Source organism: Danio rerio, chromosome 18 (genome assembly GCF_049306965.1).
Source record: "Danio rerio strain Tuebingen ecotype United States chromosome 18, GRCz12tu, whole genome shotgun sequence".
In the NCBI taxonomy this organism is placed as follows: domain Eukaryota; kingdom Metazoa; phylum Chordata; class Actinopteri; order Cypriniformes; family Danionidae; genus Danio; species Danio rerio.
The window spans coordinates 35,893,957-35,906,156 of record NC_133193.1 but is presented as its reverse complement, the minus strand read 5'-3'; the positions used below and the strand labels follow the sequence as shown (position 1 = coordinate 35,906,156).

Sequence of the window (12,200 nt, the reverse complement as noted above, 5' to 3'; positions counted from 1 at the left end):
AAAATTTTCTGATTTATGAAGCATTTGTTGTATGCTTTAGTCATATTTTTGTTTTTTCATACATCACCTGATAAATGGCTTTTACACTGTTGCATTACCAACCGTTAGGTCAGTTCTGGTGTTTGCGCCCCCCCACATTTTTTTAGCACCAGCCGCCACTGCTCATTGGCCAGATGATGTTGAACATAATTCCTAAACTGCTTATCGATTGGTCAGAATTTATGTGCCGGAAAATGTCAATGAACTCCTCCAAGTAAACAAAATGTCAGGCAAAAAATGTTGCTTTTTACTATTTAGGGAAGACTGTTCTGACTGATTGTATCCCTGGCCATAGTATACTACATAGTTTGCATACATCACTTTAGAAAAACTATACATTTTAAGAATGAAGCACGGCTGCGGCTGGAAAACAATGTTTTAATGCATCGCACGTCACTTCAGAAGAAGCCGTGAATTAATTTGACTAAACTGCGACATGGTCATCTTGCGGAAATATTACCAACGATCCATCAGGTAACACTTTCCCTCTTTCGGTTGGTAAAGCGCTGTCAATAAATATTTTTCTCCGTATCCCATAATGCACAGCGCATCGTCCTACAGCAGCTGGATTAGTCCAAAAGGGGCAGTACTTTTTTTCGGTTGGGCCTATTTTAGTACGAATCATATTCTCACCGCAAACTAACTGCTACAGGGTTCGTTTGAAAGCGTACCGAGACCACCTCTTCCAGCACGTCTCGGTACGCTTTATTGGTCCGCTTTTGGTGCGCACATGAGTATGATTGCTGCATTCACACCTGCCCAAACGAACCGCACCAAGAGGGAAAACGAACTCTAGTGTGATGCAAACAAACTAAATTTGGCAGGTGTGAAAGCCCCCTTACCCATTACCGTAATCATCGAAGTATTGGTGTCCATATTATTGTACTCAGTAAAAGTGCCAGATGATGTCACAAGCTGTCAAAGACAGCCCATTTATCTGCCTTTAAGTTGATTCCAGCACCCTCAAATGTTTCATGGTAACACTTTACAATAACAGTAAATAAATAATGATGTATTAATATGTAAACTAAACATTACTTTATTATGAATTAATGACGAGTTAAGGTATGCACTAATCATGAATTAACTTTTTCTAGAACATGAGTTCATGTGTAAATAATGACTACCTTAATTACTTTTTAGTACATGCTGTTAATTAATGTATTAATTAACATTTAAGTTTAAGCTAAATGTAACCAACATGAACTCATGAGCTGTTAATGTATAATTATGTCATGACTTTACTCAGAGGGGCACATTACTATTAACTCATCCTTAACTACTCATGAACTCCTGTTCATGTTGATGTTGACAGAACACTTTTCTATTGTTGTTTAGTGTAAACTCACTAGTTGGACGTGCATAAGGAGTTCATGAGTAGTTAAGAATCGGTTAATGATGATGTGCCCCTCCAAGTGAAGTCACAACATAATTATACATTAACATATCATGAGTTCATCATGGTAAATTAGGCATAAACTAGTGTGGTAACATTCATGTACTAAAAAGTAATTAAGGTAGCCATCATTCACACATGAACTCATGTGAATCATGTTGTAGTTAAAGTTAATTCATGATTAGTGCATACCTTAACTCATCATTAATTCATTAAAAAAATATGTTTTGTGTACATATTAATACATCATTATTCATGTACTATTGTAAAATGTTACCTGTTTCATTAAGTTTGACGCGTTTCCCCTCTACACGCAACTTTTGTAAATCGCCTGCTTCATGTTGCTGTGTCAGAATCCCTGCTTGTAATATACAGCCTTACTTTAGAATACTTAGGTTAAGCAAATTTGATGAATGCAATCGTGCGTATTGATGAATCTGCCACTTCTCTACAATCGCTGAAAAATGTATTAGTAATACTAAACTTTCCTTCTGCCCTAATGATATCATCCACCCTGAATTTATAAAACAAATCATTCACACTGTTGACCAAAACTTGACTTCCTTTTTCAATAAGTGCCTCTCTACTGGCTCTTTTCCCAATGAACTTAAAATGGCCACTGTCACTCCTCTTTTCAAAAAGCCTTCACTGGATCCCTATATTCTGAATAATTTTCGCCCTATGTCTGTCTTACCATTCTAAGATTTTAGAAAAAATTAAACTCGATCAACTGCAATCGTTTTTAAAAAGCAACTATATCACTGAAATTTTTCAGTCGGCGTTTAAAATGGCTCATAGCACTGAAACAGCCCTCCTCAGAGTGTTGATCACTCTTTTCTGCTGTCCAGATTAGAGTCAGTTGTGGGCTTGAAAGGCATAGTCCTTAAGTGGTTTAAGTCTTTTCTTTCTGAAAGAAAGTTTTCAGTTAAATTAGGTTTCTCATCCTCATTTGCTGATCTCACTTGTGGCCTCCCTCAAGGCTCAGGCTTAGCTCCCTCACTATTTTTCATTATATATGCTTTCGCTAGGGGCCATTCTAAGAAGTCATGGGGTGGCTTTCCATTTTAATGCTGATGACACCCAGGTTCACTTAGCTATAAAGAGGGATGACCCTCTCGCACTTAGTACCTTACTAAGTTGCTTAAGCCTAGTTCACACTACAGGATTTTAAACATCAGCAGATCGCTGTGCCGTTCACACTACATGACTTGACTTTGTGTCTTAATCTCTTTGGTGTTCACACTAGGCAACACTCTGTGAATGATCCACAAGAGGGGGGTCACACACTACATGATCTGACAACAACTCATTCCCCAACAGCTCATTCAAGCTACCAAACCACAGCCCATGAAATTTTGAGGGAGGAGTCATCAGAAAAAGCTGAACACTACTGGCTGCTTGTGTGCTGATTACATCACTGACAGCGTTTCAAGCTTTGGAGAAATCATTTAAAAACATTGTCAAATCAGCTGATTTATCAGTGGATTAATCACTCATCTGCAAGGTTCGAGTGGATAGATACACAGAGAGTTTTTAATTTTTGTAATTGTATAACTCTTTGAAATAAAACTAACAAATAACACCCTGCCGTTTTCTAACTATCAGTGTATTTCTTTCTGACATTGTTGTATATATTTTTTTATTACAAAACAATAAAGAACTGAGCATTTCTGCCTTAAATTACCATATTGGTCAAAATGACTGCATGCATGTCTGATACGTTTCGTGACTTTAAATATGTGTGCTTTTTTTTGCCAAGCAACTTCCTGCTAACATAACCAAAACTTTCTGATGTCAAAAACATCAATTTACTTCAGATATCTTTCAAAACAGCATATTCTGTGATGCGAAATAGCTCCTGTTTGAAAGTGAAAATGAAAGCCAAGACCTTTGCATGTTCTAGTATCTTAACCACATATTTATAGGCTGTATTACCAAAAAAAATTATACTTTTAGGGTAATGGTGTCATTAAATATGATCCCAGACATTCAAAGCTTAATTTTAATATCTCAATAATAGCTTTGAATGTAAATATGTTGTGACAATATGGCGTTTTATATGAGAACGGTCAGAATGAGCAGTATGGTAATTCTAATAGTTACAGAATTCTAGTTCCACTGTTAATATACCCTACTCTCATGTCTGTGTTAACACAAAATGAAGCGAGGGCGTTGATGCCCATTCTGACCAATCACAGATGTTTCTGTTGAGCTCCTGAGCACACAGGCATTCAGCTCATGCTGATATGCTCTCTCATTGGCTGCAGCTCCTCACTACATCGGACCACACGTGGGGTTGAGTTGGCCGACTGCTCTGGAATATTTAGCATGCTAAATGTTGGATTTCCGTCTGCGAGGTGTCGGCGACACGTCAGCGAGCCTCGTTGATGCGTTGTTCAGTAGTTCACACATAAATCACAGCCCGATCTGTCGGCGAGCTCGTTAACTTACAAATCGGGCTCAAATCAGGCTTAAAATCTTCTAGTGTGAACTAGGCTTTAAATGAGATCAAAATCTGGATGTCCCCCATTTTTTATCATTAAATGAGAATAAAACAGAGGTGATTGTCTTTAGCCCTACTGATAACGTTCAGGCCTCTTGCCTAGATTTGGGCAGCTTATCTGCCTTCAGATCGCCCCGTGTCCGCAATCTGGGTGTCATCTTTGATAAGTCTTGAAACTCGGCAAACAAATCAATTGGCTCCAGTTTTTTATCAACTACATCTGCTGTCTAAAGTTAAACACTTTTTAAATCCCATCACTCTTAGAGATGGCTGCCCACGCATTCATTACATCACGGTTAGTGTACTGCAGTGCACTTTACTGTGGCATGTTAAAATCCCAGGTTTCTCGCCTTCAGTTGGTCCAAAATGCTGCTGCTATAGATTTTTTTTTTTTTTAATTATTATTATTATTATTATTTTGCGCTTTGCAAATTTATGTTTGCTTTTTTGGCAAAACTTTTTATGGGGCTGTGCTTACCAGTGATTCATTCTTATTGGCTCTTGAGATTTTGATTGGCAGTTTGTTGAACTAAAAGTGTTGTTTCAATGCTTGCAAAACATCCAAATAAGAGGTCTTGAGAATTGTGTACAAAGATATTATGTCCAGCTATAGGAAGGCTCTAAAATTTGGCAGGGCTGAGCACTTCTGTAAACTGATAGAAAATAACCGTAACAATCCTAGATTTTTAATTGATACTGCTGCTAAACTAACATATTATCAGTCATCATCAGAACAAATTTCCCAGTGATGGGATGCAGCTAGAAAGGCATCCAGTGAATAAAACATATGCTGGATAAGTTGGCGTTTCATTCATCAGACTAACGCCTGTTTCACACCGCAAGCGTCAGCGGCGCGTGAGCAGAGCGTGAGCAGCGCGTATGTCGAGCAGTAGCAGTACGCAGGCTTTGCCTTTCACACTAGCTGCGTCTGCAGCGCGCAGCTCTTCGGCAGCTGCTGCTGAGATTAACCTATCTGTCTATTCTATCTAGTTACCCATGTCTCTCTATATACAAATACACTTTTTAAACTTTTCATCTGCACCAAGGCCCCTCCTATGCTGTTTCATCAACCTGCAAATGTTTATTTTACAAATTTTATAGATCAAATAGTACTGTATGCTTCTCAAGAGAAGTGTCTACAGTCAGAAGACAATCGCCTGTGATATCATGTCATTTGTTTTTTGATTATCAGGTTGCTGTAGACCTAGTTATAATCATATTTATACAATATAGTTATAATGATATTTATACATGATCAAACTAGTGTTACTTTCTCCGCTTCAGTGATGTCCAGCGGCAGAATAAAAGCTCGTTAATTCATGCTCGTGCAGATGATGAGACGGACAAAAGTAATTAATGCATGCCATTCTTTTACTTATTTTCGTGTTGTCAGATTCACAGTGCAAACAGCTCCCGGTAGGAATAATTCGAGTGAACATATAACAAAGCCGATTAAAACTTTCTTGCTCTGCTCAGCTGCACAGAACACAGCGAGCTCACATAATCCAGCATGCGTGTCGCACTACACTACCCACAATACACTTCGCTATGGACTACAAATCCCGTAAATATTCTATTTCCCCTCTCCTACAACACTAGTGTGCAACTTAAGCAAAACTGATACTAAAATTGTTTTACATTCGGTTTTGTAGTTCGGGCCTAAATAAATGTTTGTTGCCGTTTTTCATCGTTTTAAGTTAATTTGAATGACTATATATAAACCATTTGACATTATTAACGCATTTATTGGGTAAAATTGCTACTTTTTACTGTCATTCAATGTGTTTTGGTCATTATCAATGCACTGTCACTTTAATTGAGCGTGAGCAGCGCGTCAAAAATAGACCCAGCGCCGAAACTATCGCTGCACTGCTGCTTCGGCGACGCTCACGCCTCGCACTGACGTGCTGCTGCTGCGTGCGGTATGAAAGCTCTAATCTGTTAACATGGACGCCGAAAACACACGCGCTGCTCACGCTCTGCTCACGCGCCGCTGACACTTGCGGTGTGAAACAGGCGTTAGCCTCTTTAAAATGAATGAATGAATCAGAACAAATTGACCCACGGCAAATTATTAATGATGAATTTATGATTTTTTTTAGTAATAAAATAGTCAGATTCAGACAGAAAATAGAAAATATTAAAGAAGATGTTCTGCACCATCTTATAATTTAGATTCATTAAATATTCCACTAAATCAAAATAATGTACAGTGCTTCAAGATCATAGGACAGGAAGAGCTAGATAAACTTATGAATATGTCTAAACCAGCTAATATGTATGTTAGACTCAATTCCAACAAAATTACTGAAAGTGTTGCTACCTGAAGTAAGAGAACCTCATCTTAATGTTGCCAACTCCTCTTTATCTTTAGTTTAACATTAGGCCATGTTCAAAATTCTTTCAAGCTAGCTGTATTTAAGCCTAATATTAAGAAACCACAACTGGATCCTAGCAACTAAGCTTATTATAGGCCTATTTCAAATCTTCCAATTATGTCTTCAATAGTTGAAAAAGCTGTTTCTGCGCAATTACGCTTCATTTTACAGATGAATGAAGCTTAATATGAGATGTTTTTGAAGTGTTTCTGTCACAGTATGGAAACTGTAATAGTAAAAGTAACCAAATATTTACCCTTAGCTGCTGACCAAGACTGCATCTTGTTACTACTTTTACAGACCTGAGTTCTGCTTACGACACTATTGATCATGATATTCTCATAGGTTGCATTGTTTCCTCTAGGTTTACATTTTTTGTTTTTGGGGAATGGGGGTGGGGGGTGCAGTACTTTTTTAGTCGGCAGTATTGAGTTCTTGTTTAATGTTAACTTCTCCCCTCTCTCCATCCGCTCCGCCACATGTGTGTAGACTAGTCAACATATTTATTTCATTTGAACTTCATTTATATTTTATTTCACTTTTTTCATTATGGTCTTGCATATGCTATAAATAAAACACTCGCAACTAAGCAGTTGGCTTGCTAAATGGTTTACTTCAGTTTATTTAAAGAAATCAGCTGATAATATGGAGTTTGTACCTAGTGGGTCTACGCATCCTATTGATTGAGTTTACTATAGAAAGATCATAATCAATCCAAATACATGACATGTATTTTTAGACATGGCTTGTATTTAACAATTTATTTTAAATTAATTGACATGTATCTTACAAAATTTTTATATAAACATCAGATTAAACTAGTGCTGGGTGATAAAATGGTATCAAATTTATTGATGGTACGCCATTGGAAATAATGATTAAAAATAACAATTTAAGCTTAGGGATTGTGCAAGTTTTTCTTATTTTTATTTTCAAGGCATGCTAATTTTCCAGGCTCACATCTTATATTTTCAGATTGACTCAAGCGGACTGAGATTCGTGTAAGTAAAACCAATCAATCAGCTTCAGACTTTGTATGGAATATACACATTTTAGTAATAATGGTAGAGCAAAAATAACTCAAACAAACAAAGAGCCCTAACACTCCAGTACTGTTTCATTTTTATCAATAAGTAAAACATGTATTAGACCTGCAGCAACGGTGTGTCCATTTTTCATCATCTAAAAAAAATGGTTAATGGTCGCCTAGGTACCACAGATGCCAGGAAAGCACATTGAAGCACATTGAAAATGGCAAAGCTCATGCTTTTTCACGTGCTTTTAGATGCAATTTGTTAATGGACTCGGGTTGAGTTTCATCATCGCCACCTCAGGTCATAATAACACTCGTGAAAATGAGTGCCTTGGCTAGTAACAGTAAGGAGAAGAATAATAAAGCCAGAGTGGCTTTATGGTTTCTTTTCTTGTGCATCCCAGCCACTAGCACCCCATCTAAAAGAAATTTTAGCATCATGTACTGTACTCTAGCACTATTTAAACCAGAGAGAGTTTAACCAATTTGTCTTTTTTGCTCAAAATTTGTATTGTTGTAATATGTATTTGAATATTGAAGGTTGGTTCCTTTAATTGAAAGCTCAATCAAGAGTTTAGGGTTTACTGTATTATTGTTATTGACACCTTACAGATGTTGATCTACCTTAAAGTTTGCCTACCATTGGATACTCTTTGTAACATTTTATTTATCAAATTAAAACTCTCTTTTACATTTATGTTTATTTTATTTATTTTCTTTTTGGCTTAGTCCTTTTATTAATCAGGGGTTGCCAAAGCAGATTGAGATGCCTATTTTATTATAAGATGTATCTAAATGGATTGTTAAAAAGTATTCAATAATCCTCAATACAGAATGATATGAAATATACAGTGAAATATATATATATATATATATATATATATATATATATATATATATATATATATATATATATATATATGTATATATATATATTTTTTTTTTTTGATCGTGCACCCAGCCTTAGATTAAACGTTAGACACATTTTCCTGGTGTGATTTTGATACAAGAATACAAGAATGCCTTCATTACACTATTCTGCAAGATCAATGGCTTAAAATTCCTCTGGCAACTCTTAAGTACTTGTATCGGTTACTCCTAAGATAAATAGATACTGTAGTAGTCGCAAAATGAGGCCCTACATTATACTAATGAATTAATGTGGTATCAGTTTCATTGTCCAATCACTGTATCATATTAAATGTTCACATCCATATCCAAAAGTGTAGGTCACAAGAAATGTCAATGACATATTTTTATACATGTAAAGCATTAAAATAATAAGTGTAAAGCATACAATTTTACTTATTAATATATAATAATAGTAATTTAAATCAAAAAACCCTTGAAGACACTTTACCCATGATTTTTTTCTTAGAGTTCAAGTCTGGTTTTAGTAAAATAATGTAGCATTTAGGAATGAATATACAAAAGAGCATTCCATAACTTGATGCTAAAATAGCAAATATCTCCACGGCTACAGTGAATTTTCCTGGGGAACTGATATAAGCTGGAATAAAAGTGATCCATACAGCACAGAATATGAGCATACTGAATGTGATGAATTTGGCTTCATTAAAGTTATCAGGCAGCTTGCGGGCAAGAAAAGCTAGAATAAAACATAAGATAGCCAGAAAGCCAATATAACTGAGTACAGCCCAGAAGCCAACAGCTGAACCTGAATCACACTCAAGAATTATTTTGTCTTTATAATTGTTTGTAGTTTTGTTGGGAAATGGAGGTGACATTGTTAACCAAAGCATGCAAATTAGCAATTGTATAAAAGTAAAGACAAAAACACTTAATCTCTGTTGAGGAGGTCCAAACCATTTCATGACATTACTTCCTGGCAGTGTAGCCCTGAATGCCATTAAAACAACTAATGTTTTACCTAGAACACAGGAAATGCAGAGCACAAAAGTGATCCCAAATGCTGTGTGACGCAACATACAGGACCATTCAGTGGGCTGACCGATGAAAGTAAGAGAACACAGAAAACACAAAGTGAGCGAGAAAAGCAGCAGGAAGCTCAGCTCTGAGTTGTTGGCTCTGACAATTGGTGTGTGTCTGTGGTAGAAAAAAATCAGCCCTACTGTGATTGTGAGACATCCACCACACATAGAAAATGTTACAAGTATATTACCCATTACTTCATTAAATGTCAGGAATTCAATGTTTTTGAGGACACATTGTGTTCTATTCCCATTTGATTTGTACTCAAGAGGGCATGGTATGCATGTAACTGCATCTGAAAGCACAGAAAGATTCAAGAGAAAAACAACTTACTTTCAAGACAACGAAAAACCACACAGATTTCAGGTTATCAACACAGCAAAATGACAAGTGTCACTTTTGATAAAAGATGCCTATTCGTCTCACTTGTGGTGTTGCTGAACTCTCCATCTGCACAGTCAATGCAGTCGAAGCAGCAAATAGGTTTTCCTTTCACAAAAGCTTGTCGAGTGCCTGGAAGGCAAGTCTCACTGCACACAGACAGAGGCACCTACACACAAAATCACATACATACAATTATGTTTTGAGAGGAACTATAGAAAAATATAGGTTTATGGGAGATTACTAGTTTACTTCCTTCCTTAATAACTCACTTTTTTCTGGTTTCCTGCCCAGATTGCCTCAATATCATCTCTCATTTGAATCTCTTGTCCCTCTGGCTTGGATGCGTCATACAAGCCAATGGATTCAAATGTTATTATTCCTTCATAGCTCATCTGCCAATTAACCAGTGTGTAACGTGCAACTGGGTCACCATGTTTGTCAAAGTGAACATTTTCTCCATTTTTGGTCGTAAAGTTCACCTGAGTTAGATAATACAGCACCTGCATAAAACAGTTTCCACCTGAATACCCATAGCCTTTGAATAACAGAGAATGACTTTTAGTAGTACACACCTGCCAAGGCTGTATTTTCCCTTTCTCTGCACATGTTTTTTTGTGGAATGGCCCCTTCCCTTTCTCACAAGTCAGCAGTTCTTCAACAGCATGAGCAACGGCGTAGACTGCATTGTAGACATTGTTTAAAAGACTAGCATCAGACACATCTGTAAAACGTGTATTTATATTTGCTAAGGACTCCTGCCCATTGCATATCTTGGAGGCATTGTGTGTTTGTGAATTTAAAGTGCAGTCAAACACACTTTCCCAAAGTTCAACCAGTCCTGTGTTGCCTGGTCTCAAAGAAGGCTGGCTACCTGTAATAAACTCCTTTAACCCAGGAATATAAGCGTTTGGCACAGCAAAACCTATTGCCCCCCCAACCACAGCATAGTTAATCGCAGTTGCTAGAAATCTGTACGTGATCCAACCCTCACTTCCAACCCACTGATAACCAGTTACATTTTGGTAATAAAGCTCTTTAATCAGCATGTCCAAATCGTTGCCATCTGCAAAAGCCACTATGACTTTAGATGTTGATTTTTTAATTATGTCTGTAACCTCCAAAATCTTCTCTCTTGAATTTGTTCTGTAAATGGACACAGAGTATTCGACACAGATACCCTCTTTCTCAGCTGCTTCTAGAAAAGTGGCCATTCCATTGTTACCATAATCTCCCATGCTTCTTACAGCTCCAACCCACTTCCAGCCAAAATAGGTGACCAGTTTAACCAGTGCTCTGCTCTGGTAGTAATCACTTGGAATGGTCCTGAAGAAAGATGGATATTGCTGTCTATTACTGAGACATGCACAGGTTGCTGAATGGCTAAGCTGAAAAAGACAAAATAAATGTTTTAAATCACTGTAATATTTGAAAAATGATTCCTGACTCACACTAGAGTAACAGTAGACACAAAACAATGTGATTCTGATGTATGCAGATACAATTAGTCAGTTTTTAAAAATAGAGTAATCTAAAATCTAATCTAAAATCTAAAAAATGTATCTAAAATGTGCAGTGCTAAATTTAAGAATAAAGCAATAATAATTTATGTTATTAACACTGACTTACCACTGGAATTTTAAATGGACCAATAGTCCTTGCGATGTCTATGGTGGATGTTGATGTAGTTTCTCCAATCACAGCTTGCACAGCAGATGGACTTGCACAGCTTTTTTTAGTCTCCATTTGCCCATTCATCAGAGTTAATGATGCTCCAACAGAGAGAGGGATACTTGGGCAAGAGTCATAAATGCGGTAGCCAAGTATAAAGCCAGGAAGTAGGTCAGTTCTATTGTTTATTTCCTCAATGGCAAAAATCATTGTGATTGCATATTGCAGTTCCCCAGGATCAAGTCTGAAAAGGAAGTTTTCACAAAGATGTATTTTTTTAGGATTATATTGGCAACCTTTAAAAACAACACTTCGTTTTTGAGTAGTATGAAATAACACAGCCACAACTTTACCCATTGCATCTGATGTTTCCTGGATTAGTTCTGAGTGTTGGATTTACTCCAACTGGATTTTGGTGGAATGAAAAAACACCCCCAATAGAGACATTACCTTCTTTTGAGAAATAAAGGAGTTCATCTGTCATATAAGCTTCGCATTCTGGTTCTGCAGCACTCAGAGTACAGGCAATAGTCGTCAAAATGGTTGCAAGCAACAGCATGACTCTGTAGTATGTGAAAATATATTTCTGAAGTTGAGGTTGTCAAGAGAAAATGCTTTATATGTATAAATTGACTGTGCTTCACACAACATGTTTACCCTTTCCAACCAATAATAAATGCAATTAGGATGAGTGACAGAAAAACTGTCCAATAACCATTCTTTTGCTTGGGTTCAATCTCAAGCCTCCTTTTTAATTTACTGGTTAAGAAAACACTAAGAAAGAATTGTGAATATTTGTAAAGTTAAGTTGTACAATCTTAACTAATCAAATTGTGTAGCTGGCCT

General features: G+C 36.8%; 1 protein-coding gene across 1 annotated transcript; it reads right to left on the bottom strand.

The window, feature by feature from the left end:
* Positions 1 to 8,683: 8,683 nt before the first annotated feature.
* olfcj1 (olfactory receptor C family, j1) lies at positions 8,684 to 11,913 on the bottom strand. Its single transcript, NM_001110291.1, has 6 exons — positions 11,708 to 11,913; positions 11,313 to 11,598; positions 10,259 to 11,071; positions 9,956 to 10,186; positions 9,729 to 9,852; positions 8,684 to 9,597 (listed from the first exon to the last, which is right to left on the bottom strand). Exons 1-6 carry the CDS (start codon positions 11,911 to 11,913, stop codon positions 8,684 to 8,686), a joined length of 2,574 nt encoding a protein of 857 aa, NP_001103761.1.
* Positions 11,914 to 12,200: the final 287 nt, after the last annotated feature.